This window comes from Engystomops pustulosus, chromosome 5 (assembly GCF_040894005.1).
Source record: "Engystomops pustulosus chromosome 5, aEngPut4.maternal, whole genome shotgun sequence".
Classification (NCBI taxonomy): domain Eukaryota; kingdom Metazoa; phylum Chordata; class Amphibia; order Anura; family Leptodactylidae; genus Engystomops; species Engystomops pustulosus.
The window spans coordinates 134999369-135015833 of record NC_092415.1 but is presented as its reverse complement, the minus strand read 5'-3'; the positions used below and the strand labels follow the sequence as shown (position 1 = coordinate 135015833).

Sequence of the window (16465 nt, the reverse complement as noted above, 5' to 3'; positions counted from 1 at the left end):
TCAAAGGGGTGTTGTATGAATGGAGATAAGGACTTAGATTCTATTGGCCATTATGTTTTTGTACCAGCACATTCAGGGAAAAATGAATAGGCCTTGTTTACAGCCATGCTTATCTACACAATAGCTCCTAGAAGCTTCTTCATAACCAAAATAAATAACAAGAATACAGAGGCCCGAAGGACGCTAAGAAATGCCAAGGATATTGTGAAAAGGCAAACAACAGTTTAAGTGAGAAAAACAGCTGAATTAAAACATTTAACTCTATAGCTTCTAAGAGGGAAGCATAACCCCCCCCCCCCCCCCAAGGTGGCCGCTGTATCTAAGATGGCGGACAGTAGTCAAGATGGCGTCCAAAACCAGTGCGACCTCCTTAACAGATGCCTATGTCCCATAAAGACATTTTGACCAATAAGGGATGAGGTACATGGACTGGGTGGGAGTATACCTAGTCATGAATACCCTTTATAAAGCTATTTGTAGGACTATGTGGCTGCTACAGGAATGGGCCATGCCACTGCTGATCCATATTACTAACTACTGTTAGTTCCCTTGCAGCACAACTTTATGTCTCAGTTTCCCCTGATGAAGGTTACACTGTATGTGGTACCAGAAATGCGTCGTGAACGCTGTTGTCTTTGGGTGTATAGGGCATATTAGGGCAGTCCTACCATTAGGGACAACTTGGGACCGTCCTTGTAAGGACGGGAGCATTTTTCGGGATATGAGGGCGATTATAGTATAGGGCACAATAGGGGCTGTGCATTTATCTCTCTCCTGACCTAGATGTGCCTATGACTACACCACTAATGGCCCTCCTCTTCACTCCCTTCTGGACCTCTGCTGGATGGGTGAGATCTTAACATGTCCTATGACCTTATCTAATGTGTTCTAGTGATCATATGTTTATGCTATCTGTGTATGCATAATAGGTTCACCTTGCTTCCAGATGTGGATGACACTAGTTCATTATTCATTTGAGTTCATGTACCTGGTGCTGTTTGTGTTTGCCTAGATACATACAGCATCATTTGGATATACAGGCTGTTTAAGAATGGCTAATTGATTTTTATTATGTGATGGTTCTTTTTGTTGTTTTTTAATAGAATTATTAAAAGCTATGTTTTAAATGCCCTTACCTATATATTATTGTTTTTAAAAGAACTTAGAAAGTTGTTTTACAGTTACTTCATCCGCAGCCTGATTGTACAGTACAGGCAGTCCCTGGGTTACGTACAAGATAGGTTCTGTAGGTTTGTTCTAAAGTTGAATTTTTATGTAAGTCGGAACTGTATATTTTATAATTGTAGCCCCAGCCAGAATTTTTTTTGTCCTCTGTGACAATTGGATTTTAAAATTGTTGAATTGTCATATGAACCAGGATTAACAATAAAGTTTAATTGCAGACACCTGTGATAACTGTTACAGCTGCTTATTGTAGCCTAAAGAAAAAGTACAGTAAATTACCAACATCCAGAGGGCCGTTTGTAACTAGGGGTTGTCTGTAAGTCGGGTGTTCTTAAGTAGGGGACCGTCTGTACTTATAAAAAGTTCAGAATGTGAGGACACACACTTTATCCTGAGCTCGGCATCATGACTCTTCTCTTTGCTGTATTTTATGCTATCCATGATGCATCACCAGAGGTCATTGCATGACTAGATCTGCCTGTTTTATAATATTCTTTCTTACTATATTGTCCTTCAAAATGTAAGAGACCATCAGTTTATAATAAGAGGACATTCGTCATAAGTGATTATAACCTAACTGAAAAGGCGCCACAATAACTTAGTGAGGTAATACTCACTGACTTGTGCATTCTGGGGGACTAAATATAATAAAAGGGGGATTCAGGATATCACATGGCATACAGACATCATGAAGGGGTCTTTCACTTGGGCTCCCAACTATGCGCTAGGAAGAAGTTTCTTCGAATAAATAATTCCAGTTAACTGACCCTATGGTATACTACATTTCTATTTTTCATTTTAGAGAAGAAGGGTGCATTCACCTGCCAAATCCTCACCTACAGACAATGAAAGAAGACATATTGTACCACTTTGATCTTGGAACAAATACACATGATTTTCCTACTCTTTTTGGTGATGTTAAGGTGAGAAATAACTACTGTATATACTCGAGTATAAGCCGACCCGAGTATAAGCCGAGACCCCTAATTTTACCACCAAAAACTGGGAAAACCTATTGACTCGAGTAAAAGCCGAGGGTGGGAAATGCATTGGTCACAGACCCCCCCAGTATATAGCCAACCAGCCCCCTATAGTATACAGCCAGCCCAGCTTGCCCCCAGCAGTATACAGCCAGCCCAGCCTGCCCCCAATAGTATACAGCCTGCCCCCAGTAGTATACAGCTTGCCATCAGTAGTATCCAGCCTGCCCCCAGTAGAATACAACCTGCCCCCAGTAGTATACAGCTTGCACCAGTAGTATACAGCCTTTTCAAAGGCATTTGACACTGTGCCACATAAAAGGTTGGTATATAAAATGAGACTGCTGGGAATAGAAGAAAATATGTGTATTTGGGTAAGTAATTGGCTTAGTGATAGAAAACAGAGGGTCGTCATTAAGGGCACATTCTCAGATTGGGTTGAGGTTACTAGTGGAGTGCCACAGGGGTCAGTATTGGGGCCACTTCTTTTTAATATTTTTATTAATGACCCTGTAGTGGGTTTACACAGTCAAGTTTCAATATTTGCAGATGATACTAAGCTGTGTAAAGTAATAAATACTGAGGTCGATAGTTTAGAATTACAGAGGGATTTGTGGAAGCTTGAGGAGTGGGCAGATAAATGGTTGATGAGATTTAATGTAGATAAATGTAAAGTTATGCACTTGGGCCATGGAAACAAAAAGTATAATTATGTTCTAAACGGTCAATTACTTGGTAAAACTGGAGCTGAAAAGGACTTGGGGGTATTGGTGGATGGTAAACTTAATTTTAGTGACCAGAGCCAGGCAGCTGCTGCCAAAGCAAATAAAATTATGTGATGTATCAAGAGAGGAATAGATTCTCATGATAAAGACATAGTTTTGCCCTTATACAAATCGCTGGTCAGACCACACATGGAATATTGTGTACAGTTTTGGGCACCAGTGTATAAAAAGGATATAGTAGAGCTGGAATGGGTGCAGAGGAGAGCAACCAGGATTATTAGGGGAATGGGGGAATGACAGATTACAAAATTTGGGATTATTCAGTTTAGAAAAAAAGACGACTGAGGGGAGACCTCATTACAATGTACAAATACCTGAACGGACAGTACAAGGATCTCTCCAAAGATCTTTTTATACCTAGGCCTGTGACCAGGACAAGGGGGCATCCTCTATGCCTAGAGGAGAGGCGATTTTACCATCAACATAGACAAAGGTTCTTTACTGTAAGAGCAGTGAGACTATGGAACTCTCTGCCGCAGGAGGTTGTTATGGCGGACTCTATGTACATGTTCAAGAGAGGCCTGGATGTATTTCTGGAGAGTAAAAATATCACAGGTTATGGGGATAAAACATTTATTTAATTCTTAAAGGTTGGACTTGATGGACTTGCGTCTTTTTCCAGCCTTATATACTATGATACTATGATACTCACCCTCCGATGGCCCCGGTGTGCAGCGCTGCTCCCCCGATGTCCGGGCGGCTCGTCTTCAGGCTTCTGCGCCCGTCTTCTCCACATTTTTTGTGCTGAAAAACTCGGCTTATACACGAGTATATACGGTAAATTAAAGTAAAATGCAGTCATTCAAATTCAAGCCATATATTAACTTTGTTTCCTTATTGTTTTAGTATTCTGCAATCAGAAAAAATGCAAAGTATTACCTTAAACCTATTATAAAATATTTGTTTTGCTAAATATTCTTTATCTCTCTATTTTCAGTTTGTGTGTGTTGGGGGGAGCCCATGGAGGATGAAAGCTTTTGCTCAATACATTACTGGAGAATTGAAACTCGGAGACCCTAAAGAAGATATTGCAAATATATGTGCAGGAACTGACCGGTATGCCATGTACAAAGTAGGACCAGTATTAGCAATTAGTGTAAGTGAATGCCTTTATATCAAAGTATGTGGTCATCTCCATAATCCCTAGGCAGATAGATAGTTTTTAGTAAAGGATTTCCCCCCACCAGTGCCTGCACTAGCTTCTCCCTATATGTTAAATAAAAAAAATGCAAATACATATTACCATGAGATAGGCACAAATATGTTCTTCTCAACCTTTTTTGGGTGTATGTTTCTGTAACTTTTCCAGTGAAAGCCTGACTCGTCCTTTTAAGTCAGCTAAGGGACAATATGGTTCTTAGTTTTGGAGCAGTATTAAATGGTACAGTACCTATTGAATCATGGACACCACCTTCTGCATGATGAGAAGCCTGTCTAACTGCCCACTACTCTGGGTGATACAAGGTGGTCCTATTTGGTGGCCATCTGTTGCTTCCATATTCTATATAAACTGTAATGTCTCTGTTATTCCTTCAGCAAATATTTGACTAAATTGACAACTTACTATTCATTTTGATATCACTACAAAGTCTGGAACTGCTAGGTTAGTGCTAACGTGTCAGTGTAAGGAAGCATCCCGTGGACAGGAGAAATGGTAACACCCAGTTGTTAGTTTGTTTGCACATGTTATAAGGAATATTAAATTTACTACATCAGAAATACAGTCTATTAGGAGTTATGTCTGATCATCCGTCTACATGGATGTCAATCATCTGAGTCTTAAAAATCAGCCTTAAAAAATTGGACACACTTTCAGCTGAAATGGTGTTTCCAGGCTATATATATCTTTTCTCCCTATCCACAGGGTAGTTCCTCAATATGTGATCTGTGGGGTCTGATACCCCACATTACCACCAGTCTGTTGTACCCCCACAATCTCATTGATGCCATGGACTGTAGAAAAGTCCCTGGCTGTAATTCTCCCTCAAATAAACTTTTTTTTAACTTTGATCTTGACTTTTTTCAGCATGGCATGGGTATTCCATCTATTTCCATAATGCTCCATGAACTGATCAAATTACTGTATCATTCCAAATGTACCGATGTCACTGTCATTCGTATTGGTACATCAGGAGGAATAGGTAAATTACATTTTTAATTATTCTAATATTCACTGTGAGAATATTTGACATTTATGTGATCAATGAATGTGATATGAGAATTAAATTATGATGCTTCAGCTGGCCTGATATAATCAAGCAACACTGTGCTGCTGAAGGGAATCCTGACTTTCAGACACTTGATAAATCTGCCCCAATGTTATTACCATATAAACAATTCCCTTATCACTGCTGGAAGAGTTAGTTATGGGAAATTATCTTCACACTGGTACATTTAAAAAAAAACATGCAATTGAAGAGATGTAAATGTCAGATTAATTACATGTAATGTGGATGCCCAGATAAGAATACCCCCCCCCCCTTCCTGGTTCATTAAAGTAATTCCAGTGCTTTATTGAAATCTATGCCAGGTCCTTCCTGGTGTATATTTCAGATATGAACTGGTACAAGCTATAGTAACCTTGTGCTCCACCATGCCCCCTTTAAAAAAAAAGCACTGCAAAGGGGAAAAGGGTACAGTTTGTAGACCTGGCATACAACGCATGTTGATTACACCTCCCCAATGACTTTAGTTTTAGATATATCCTTAAAAAAGGTTTTCAAGGCTTTTCATTAGGCCTTTCAAGCATTTACTCCTTTATAACCTTTTCATATGTTTGTCTTTACATACTTGTATTCCAATTATCATTTTCCAATGTATGTTTTCTCTGCTCTAGCGGAAGCTGCTTGACACTAAGTGTTGTCAGTCAACTTGCTTTCTATTAGGATGATTCTTAGAGCTCTTGCAGACAAATGTTTTTCTATGAACTCATACACACGACTCAATCAGTCTCTTTCTACTGTCATCGGCGTGTGACCTCACATGCCGATGACACAAGGGCCGATCATGGATAAATATCACAAATGTGTTAAAACGCTGGACATTGTGTAAATATGTTGGTTTTCCTTTGTGTTTTTAATTCTTTAGGTATGGATCCAGGATCTGTAGTGATTACAAGCCAGTCTGTGAATCCATGCTTCAAACCTGAGTTTGAACAAATAGTCCTTGGAAAAACAGTCATCCGTAGTACAGAATTGGACAGTGCGTTAGCACAAGAGCTGGTTCAATGCAGTCAGGAAATCAATGAATTTAACACAGTCATTGGACGTACTATGTGCACATTGGATTTTTATGAAGGTTTGTCTAATATGTATTATTATTGCTGAAATTAATTGGTAAACTATATATTAAGGCACATTTACTAAGGGTCGGCTGATGCTCTTTAGTCGGACTATTCTTCATGGCTAAAACGGCTTGCACGGGTATTTAAGAAGTGTGTGCACAGTGATTGTGTCCATGCGACCCTGGCTTCCATGTGAAACAATTAGGGGGCGTGCCGTCGCATGGTCCAAGCGCCATGTTTAACTTTCAAATTGTGTTGGACGCCCTATGTTAACCTCTTAACGCTATAAGGAGTGTATGAAGAGGGCTCACGAACTGAGTCTTCTTCATACAAGGGTGGGGGTTTTTGCATACTGCAGAAAACCCCCACCGCTAATAACCCTAGATGGTCTAAGAAATAGTAGGAAAAAAAAGAAAAAAGTTTAAAAAATAAAAAAAATCAATATTAAATAAAAATATATTAAAATATTAAAATATTAAAAATTCAAATCACTCCCCTTTCCCTAGAACTGATATAAAACATAATAAACAGTATAAAATCACAAACATATTAGGTATCGCCGCATCCCAAAATGCCCGATCTATCAAAATATAAAAACGGTTATGGCCGGCGGTGACTTCCGAGGCGGGAAATGGCGCCCAAATGTCCGAAATGCGACTTTTACACCTTTTTACATCACATAAAAAATGAAATAAAAAATGATCAAAATGTCGCACAGACCTCAGAACGGTAGCAATGAAAACGTCGGCTCATTTCGCAAAAAAATAAGACATCACACAGCTCCATGCACTAAAGTATGAAAAAGTTATTAGCGTCAGAAGATGGCAAAATTTTTTTTTCTTTTTTGTACACATTCGTTTACTTTTTGAAAATGTATTAAAACACAATAAAACCTATATAAATTTGGTATCACCGGGATCGCACCAAACCAAAGAATAAAGCTGAGGTGTTATTTTGAGTGCACAGTCAAAGTCGAAAAAACAGCCCACAAGAACGTGACGCACGTTCGTTTTTTAAAAAATTTTTCCACATTTGAAATTTTTTTCAGCTTCGCAGTACACGGCATGTTAAAATAAATAACATTACGGGAAAGTAAAATTTGTTACGCACAACATAAGCCCTCACACAGGACTGTACACGTAAAAATGAAAAAGTTATGGATTTTTGAAGTTGGAGAGCGAGAAATGAGCGGAAAAACCCTGCGTCCTTAAGGGGTTAAAGGACATCTACCATTATTTTCTCGGTGGTAGACTGTCCTATAACACACCGGTGTTACCTGCTGGGATTGACAGATCCTTTTTTAGCTTCCCCCTGGGCCTCTGTCAGAACCAGAAAATAAGGCTATAAAAATATTTAAATGCGCCGGAGGCGCTCAGGGTCGGGTCTGTCAAGTGCCTCATGGCTCCTCCGATACCTAATTTATGCACGCCTCCTCCCTCATTGTTATGCACCCTTCCCAGCCCTCTCTGCAGCCAGACAACCAGGTGACGTCACTGGCTAATAAGCATGTGACTGAACACATGGTTATGTTAGCACTAAAGGTCCTGGAGAAAAAAGGATCTGTCAACCCCAGTAGGTAACGCGGGTGTGTTATAGGACAGTCTACCACCAAGCAAAAAAGATGGTAAACTCTGTCGGACCTGAGCGACAGATTCATGATTTCTTAAACACAATCTGCACGCAGCATCATAGACGGACAATGCACTTTTAGTGAATTTGTAAGTAAATGTGCCCCATTGTGTGGAACATATGATAGATTTAACACATATGATAATAAACTTGTGGTTTTATATTACACATATGTTTCATTTACTCTGATAGAGCTTGCTTGTATTGGATCTTAGGGGGAGATTTTTAAAAAAAATTGGTTTACTTGGTAACAGCGGTGCATCAGATTTATCAAATGTTCCAAAATGCGTCTTCCAGAGTAACCGTCTCAGGCGCTAAGCATCTGAACTTAATTTAACATGTCAGTTTGGAAAAAACTTTCTTTTTTGAAAACTTGCTTGTGCATCAGTGGACCAGGATAACAACATCACTTTCTTGCCCATTTATGTGTCTACCATAGCCTGTTGTTACAGAAGGGGATGCTTTGAAGCATAACTAAACTTTTAACAAAATGTTTTAAATCAATAGTACAGATGATAATACAGGTGGTCCTGTATTACTACTTAAAGTTGTATTCCTGCAAAGTTTCTTAAATGTTCTCGGGATAACAAAGTAACACATTCTCTAATTCACTGTTATTAACAAAAATACATCATTTCACAGATAAAAGTCCAACCTGTCTCTATCAGTCCTAGTGTACACAATTTTGGTTGCCCCTAGAGCCAACCCTGTATCTTCTTAGCTCAGGGTTGGCAGTCATCTTGCCTGATACTTCACTGAGCATCTCCCCCCATCTGCTGACTGCATGGGCCCCTCCACTTGCATTCTAGGACGAGCTCTCGTACACTGACACAGACACTGACTTTCTGCCAGCATGTACACAGTATGAGGAGTGGAAAGCTGCAAGCTACAGGCAGATAAGTTCTTTATCCAGAGCAGAAGGAGGGAGGTATATAGCTGACAGTAGGTAATAGCTGTGATAGCAGAGGGGAGAAAGTCATGTGTAATATGCATCTCATGGATCTCAACATCTCTAATTTCTGATCTGTATAATCTTTCTTTCCAAGTGTCATACACTAGTGAATGTTCATAAACTAAATGAAAGTGTATATAAACCCCCTTGTACCCTGATAATCTAACCACATTGTCAGCACACAGAACTAGATGGATCATTATGGGGCACATTTACTTACCCGTCCCGTTGACACCGCCGATCCGGAATGTCCGACGATTCACTAAGATTGTGCCTCCAATTTCCTGCATGTGTCGCTTCCCCTGCCGAGGTCCGCCGAGGTTCACCTTCTTCTTCCCGGTGCATGTGAGTGCTGATCTTGCGACACAATTTTTTAAAATTCCGCAGTTTGTCTGAATCAGTCCGACGTCCGACGTCCATGCCCCCCAATTTGCATGCAAGCCGGCGCCGATGCACGACAATCCGATCGCGTGCGCCAAAAACCCAGGGCAATTCAGTGCAAAACTGGTAAAAAGTCGGGAAACCCGATGAAAATGCAGTGGTTGGACCCTTTGTAAATGTGCCCCAATGTGTCTGCTTAGAGAGTCCCCGCTCACACTTTGGAAATTTACACTGACCATCACATTATTACACAATTATAGGAGCTAAAACAGCAATAAAACTGAGTAAAATTGTATAGTAAGGTGTTAAATAAAAGTGATCTTTATTGTTTAAACATCACTCAGAGATTTACATTTCAGAGTTTCCTTTCATCGGCAAACCTTTTTAAAGAAGACCTGTCACCAGAATTTTACCACCTTGACTAACAGTGCCTGCTGACAAAGGGTTACAAATCCTCCCCATATCAACTCTAATTATCTACCAGTGAGGCACTGTATCTTAATTAGAGTTGTTGTTTTTTTAAATATGCAAATAAGCTTTTCTGACTCATGTCTTCTGGCTTTGACTCTTTTCTCTTCTCCCCTTATCATCTCCGGTCCTTTAGCCTCCTAACACTAGCAAACTTTACCCATACTTAAAAGCTGTAGTCTCCACCAGTTTCCTGCAAAGATTATAGTTAATGTGGCAAACCGTGTATTCACTACCCGGCCTCTCCTCGCCTACTTTTCACCCTAACATGTCTAAGGTGGTTTACAGGTTGGAGAAGGTCAGAAACTGGCTGGTAGGTGGATAATGAATCTCCCCCACTGTGTATCAGCCCTATTTTTCACATCCCTATAGACTTCTATGTGAGTGCAGAGCGGCAAACAAAACCAATAAAGCCATTTTTCTCTCAGGGACACTAGGGTAAGACACAGGGCGTCATCTGTGTGTATGAACCCATAGAAATACATGGAGCCATGAGCCTAAGGGTGATGCCACACATGGCGTTTTTGTTCCTTTTTTTACGCATGCGTTTTAAAAAACGTGTGTGTTTTTAAAACGCAGCAGTTTTTGACCGTTTACCATGCATTTGGCTGCTTAACCTGGTTATCTTAATAGATAAACAGGTTCAAAGCAGTCAAACGCATGGTAAACAGTAAAAAAGCATGTCTTTTTAAACAAACTGAAAATGCATGCTTAAAAACGGACCAAAAATGCCACGTGTGGCATCACCCTAACTCCTATCTACTTAGCAAAGTGCAGTTGCTTTTGCAGGAGAAGCATCTTGCATCCTGTATCGGTTCAGACAACCAGCCTTCATGGTTGTTTAGCTGCATCTTATACTGCAGCTTATATCAGTGAAGGTGCAGAGCCATTTAATAAGAATACGTTTGTTACCACATGCTGCAATGGTGCTCTGCACATTATTTGCCAGTCACCATAAAAGTAACAATTTTTTATGGTTACAACAGCTCGGAGATTCAAAAGATGATTGTAGGTTTTTTTTTAACCAAGAAATTTTTTATTTGTAAAGAATTACAAAACAAATTCCAATACATGTAATTTCCTTTTGATACACTATGGTAGCCGTGCATCCTCTATTTATTTTCTTTATAACAAAACACTCCATCTTTAATTTAATCACAGCTACATACAATACATTGTATCACAAATAACCCTTCCTCCCCTTGATCCCACCTCCCCATACCGACGGGGAAAAAAAATGTTTTCAATTAATTCCCCCTGGCTAGGGTTCAGGGCTCCATTTACCCCATAAACTTTCCCATTTTTTCCTTCCTACCACTCCTTATCTTCTGAACCATACTTTTTCATATTAACAAATGTAATCCAACCTTGTTTAGGAATAGCTTCTGCATTCCCCCAATTTCTGGTAAAAATCGTCACTCGTCCCAGGTGCATTACTCTATGCATCAAAAGCTGTGACTCTTGATCTACTCCGCATCCCTCCATATCTCCCATAATAGCCACCCGCATTGTTGGGGTAATTTTTGTTCTTAAAAGATTAGAGATATAAGCAAAGATCCTTTGCCAAAACACACCCACTATTGGGCAAAACCAAATAATGCTTCTTGTTCACCACATAAACATCTGTCATCAGCCCTCACCCTCATTTTATATAACTGTGTTGGTGAAAAGTAGATCATGTGCAAAATACTATGCTGGATTAATCTGTGGTTCCTGCCCAAAGAACATTGTCTAATATTTCTGTATATTCTACTCCATACAATAGGAGCATTATATTCTACTTCTACTAACTTTCCCATCTATCTTGTGTTTTGTATCCCTCACAAAATATTTATACGCCTTAGAGGTAATTTTCCTTGTATTTTTACCATTTTTCACCATCTCTATGCAATCATGTGCTACTACCCTTAGTCCATACCCTTTTCTTTTCCTTTTCTCTCGGTCTTTCGGACCTAGTATTTCTGAGAGAATTGGGGAGTTTCCTGCAAAAGGCTCATTGTTCTGCAGCACCGAAAATAGGGACCCTTTTGTTCAACTTCTCCCGTCCCTCGCTCATCCATATCTTTTTCTTTCGCTGTCTGTTTGGCCCTGACTGGAGAAAATTTCCACATCTTGTCTAATCCTATTGACTTTCGTGCTGCGTTCCTTGGCCCCATCTCAATACTTAGCAAACTATATTAGCACACTCCAGTAGGCCCAGCTTTTATCCTTTTTTTTCGGGGTCGCCCCTTAGTCTGAGATATCCCTAACCCCTTTTGAGACAGCAATTAAAAAAAAAAACTTTCTGTTACAGAGGCCCTTTGTACAAGTAAGCCGGTCACTACATATGCTTATAATGCTTATAAGGAACTTAATTCAATCAAGCCACATACAAAAATTACTTAGCTCTATTCAGAACTACCAACAGACAGAAACAGAGAAGGAGGGGAGAGTTTGAGAATACTTGCGAACAACTGCGGACCCTTAACCAGTAGCCGCTTTGAATTGGGATTAAAGTCTTCTAATAGTCAATTAGAGTATGTAGGCCTACTGATATGTTCGCTCCAGTATAGAATTTCCCAACCACAACGGGATCTCCGATCTGTAAAGCCTGCATGCCACAAGTCAACTGTGCATGCCCAACAATTCCAAGTCTCACCAATCTCCTTAAAAGAGTCATATAAAGCAGTACATTAGTAAGTCCCAGACAGATTGAAACCAAAGCTGTCCTGAGAGCTAATTCACCGTCATTTTAGCTCATCCAGTTAAATGTTCCTTTGGTCTCCCTCCATACACAGCATCTATATGCTGTTATAACAGAGGTTTACTAACCACCTTCACAAACCGCCTTTCTCACCGATCCTTGCTCTTCTTCATGATGAGATAAGAATTTCAAACAGGAGAGGAGCCGCGAAGCCTATTCTCCACGACCTGTTGCATGTGCTCCGCTTGATCTACGTTGGTCCTCCTTTGAGCTTTTAGGCAGTGGTACAGTTGTCTGCTGTGTGTCGTCTGCCAGGGTCCATGTAGCAAGGGATACCTTGGTGCGCCAGCTGTTGCCCGGTCCACCGTCCTCTCCCACAGGAAGGGGAGCTAGCTGCAGTGATATGCGCCGTTCCTGTCTTGATTCGCGACCCTCCTCCGCTCTCACTGAAGGCAGCCGCCAGACTTCCTGAGCTTCTGCAGCGTCAACAGTGCTATCTTCCCAGCTTCCATCCAGGGAGACCACACAACAGCCGAATGCTGCATCGGCCCGTAATCTGCAGGAGCCCCGATTGCTCTCCTCTTCGTCCTACGCGCCCTGCCAGATTGCCGAGCGCGATACTCATGCTAATTTTCTCCGGTCAGGCAGTCTCCAGTCTGTTTTCCGCATGCGCAAGTTAGCGGGTGGGGGCGGAGCCCTTCACAGAGGAAGCAACAGTGATGTGCTTCCTCACATGACGCAGTCATGCGCCGACCTCCTGATTCTAGTTTATTGGAAACAAAAAGCACATCCTTGTAACAAGGTATCTGGCCCAAAGGTCAGTGGCTCTTTGGAAAACCACCTTTGTTGTTCATGCAGATCAGAGGGAGTCTGTATCCCTTATACTAAGCATGTAAACAGTACAGATTGTTTTCATACTTCCCTAGTCTATTTTATACACTAATAAAATTGGAAGCTGCTAGATAACATAATACAATTTTAGCAACAACTCTAATTATCAGACTAGAATAATAAATATATGTTAAAATTGTAATGAATATGAAACATACTATTTGTTATAATAGATAAATAATGATCTTAAAGTATTCTGGGCATTAGTTAAAGTGTTTAACCCCTTCATGACTGCCACATAAAAAAATACCTTCTGTTTTCACATGCAACATGCCGATAGCATGTTTATATTAATATGTTAAGACGGTGGCCAACTTCAAACGGTTATATCTTCCAAACTGTGGCACCTAGGTGAAAATGTGTCCCCAGGTTCCCTTTAATGAAGGAGAAACAGAATTCAGGTGTCCTTATTACGACTGTAAATTTAACAGTGGATATCTCTGATTCTGTGGCACTTAGAAACACGATCTTGATACGATTTTAAATAAAGATTATTCTCTTATCCGCACTATAACTTCCACGGTTCAAGAGATATAACCATTTGAAGTGTGCCCCCCTCCAGTCTGTCAGCTGAAGGCAAAATGCAGAAGGAGCTGCAGAAGACATTTTGCAAAATGCACGCTCTGTCTCTGAACCTGGAAAAGGATTTACCCGGTACATATTTTATACATATTTTGGTAAAGGTTTATACAATTTTACCACATTTATACCACAATTTTTTTTTCACATTTTGAGTTGTTAATTCTAATTGTGCAAACAAAAACATATGTTATTAAAGCAAATCTATAAACAAAATCCATCATGATAAACCAAGGGCACATACTTAGATCTAGGTGCTGTGACTGTGGTATTCTACTTATATTTGTTATCCATGGCCTTCCTTCTAAAATCAACTTTTAAAATGATGCTTTTGAGCCAAATGGGCTCTGGGTAGTGTTAACAACCCTTGCTGATTCTCAGGATGTTACATTGTCAAAGGAGAACTTCCCTCTTTCACAGTCTGCTGAAAATTCCTTTGCTGCCAGGGGCAGACTGGCCATTGAACCCACCTGGGGAAATCCCGGTGGGCCGACTGGCTTGGGGCTGGTCTAAAAGAAATAAACAATGAGCTCCCCCGAATCTGCGCTGATGTAGTCCGGCTGGCGGTGACAGCTCCATCGGCAAGCGGTTGACGTCACTGTGCGACGCCAGCGCCAGACTGCATCAGCCGAGCTTCGGGGGAGCATTGGATAGGTGAGTTCATTGTTTATTTTTTTATGTGGTTGGCAAGATATTGTCTGGATGTATACAGGGGGAGCTGACTATATACAGGGGGGGAGGATGACTTTACACTGTGGGGGATGCTGGCTGTATACAGGGGGGCAGGCTGGCTATATACTGTGGGGGGTTGGCTACATACTGTGAAGGGAGATGGCTGTCCACAACTGCAGGGGCTGGCTGTCTATATACTGTGGGGGTATGCAGGCTGGCTATATACTGGGGGGCAGGCTGCTATGTACTGTGGGTGGGGGGCTGGCTGGTTATATACTCTAGGGGGCCTGGTTGGCTGAATACCTGGGCGGGGGGGGGGCTGGTTATATAGCATAGTAGCAGTAGTAATAAATTCCTGTACATAGGGAGCAATATTATAGTAGTTATATTATTGTACATTGGGAGAAGTATTATAGTAGTTATACTCTTGTACATAGGGGGCAGTATTATAGTAGTTATATTCTTGTACATGAGGGCAGTATTATAGTAGTTATATTCTTGTACATAGGGGGCAGTATTATAGCAGTAGTTCTTATTTATTGGAGAAGGTATTGTAGATTTTTTGTATATATATATATATATATATATATATATATATAGCAGTATTAAGTTGTGTTTATTCCTGTATGAGGGAGGCAGTATGAGTTTCTTACTCTGCGCTGTACATGTTAATTTAGACCATCTATCAACAGTTTGTGTGGAGTTTAGGAACTCCACCCACATTACATGGCCAAGCCTACTTATTTTGACCCCGCCCACAGAATGGGGCCAATTTAAATTCCCAGTCCGCCCCTGTTTGCTGCTGTGAGATTACAAAAGCAAGAGGGTGAGGGCAGGTGCTATAGGAGCTGGGGGAGGGGAGACCAGTGTTACAGCCTGTGAAGCTGCAGCATGGAGGGGCTCTGGTAAAGCCCTAGAGCCCAACGGACTCATTAGCATAAAAATTTACATTAGAAGGAAGCCATAAATAACAAATTTAAGAAGATTACCACAGTCATAGGGCCTGGATCTATCAGAAAGTGGTTAATCATGCTTGATTGTAGATTTCCTTTGATAAAATTATTACAATATGTAAAGTGGTTCATCATTTAAACAACAGCAGAACAGAACTCAAAAATTGACCTGGACATTCAGGTACCCATGACCATCAGTCACGGAGAGGTTAATAATGAAGGAAGGTCATTAATATGAGAGGCGTGTTGGTCTGACAACTCCCCAATACAACTGATTGTAATCACATTTTTTACTGTTTGCTTTTTGTTTGCATTATATTTCGTTTTGTAAACCCAAATGTAAACAAAAATATAATTAGTCAAATCTCCTCTCCTCCATGTGAGAACACAGCTTAGGCCACTTTAGTGAGCTGGATTTCTGAGATTTCTTTGTGCTATATTTTTTCACAAAAGGTCAAGCACGTCTTGATGGAGCAATCTGTTCCTACACAGAAGAGGAGAAAATGCAGTACTTGAAGTCAGCATACGAGGCTGGGATAAGAAATATTGAGATGGAATCATCAGTGTTTGCGGCAATGTGCAATATAAGTGGTCTGCGAGGTAAGTTTAAACTTTTAAAATTTTTGTCATAGTTCTTTCAGGGCTTGTCCTTGTTGGAAGGATTGTATATTGGGAAATTATGCCACTTTCTTATCTATCTTTTTCATTTACAGTGCAATACAAATAACATTACTTTATTCACCAGGTTATTGCAATTCTGGAGATCGCAAACGTCTTTTTTTTTTATCATAAAAACACTTACCCTATATACTTGAGTATAAGCTAAGGTACCCAATTTTAACACAAAAAAACTGGGAAAACCTATTGACTAGAGTATAAGTGGGAAATGCATTGGTCGCAGCCTTCACCCAGACTATAGTATACAGTCCCATGCCCTCTAGTATAAAGCTAGCCAGCCCATTCCCCCCAGTATAAAGCCTGCCACCCAACAATGCACTCTAGTATATAGCTTGCCAGTCCCTGC

At 40.5% G+C, this 16465-nt stretch overlaps 1 protein-coding gene across 3 annotated transcripts in view; it reads left to right on the top strand.

Annotated features, from left to right (window-relative positions):
- Positions 1 to 16465, top strand: part of UPP1 (uridine phosphorylase 1) — a 40456-nt gene that overhangs the window by 21410 nt on the left and 2581 nt on the right. For 2 of the 3 annotated variants that reach the window (XM_072153106.1, XM_072153105.1), the window contains exons 3-7: positions 1988 to 2108; positions 3888 to 4046; positions 4977 to 5091; positions 6038 to 6247; positions 15895 to 16041. In XM_072153106.1, coding sequence (XP_072009207.1) covers positions 1988 to 2108; positions 3888 to 4046; positions 4977 to 5091; positions 6038 to 6247; positions 15895 to 16041 — 752 coding nt within the window. The remainder of the gene's footprint in view (positions 1 to 1987; positions 2109 to 3887; positions 4047 to 4976; positions 5092 to 6037; positions 6248 to 15894; positions 16042 to 16465) is intronic. The other variant, XM_072153107.1, reaches the window with a different exon arrangement.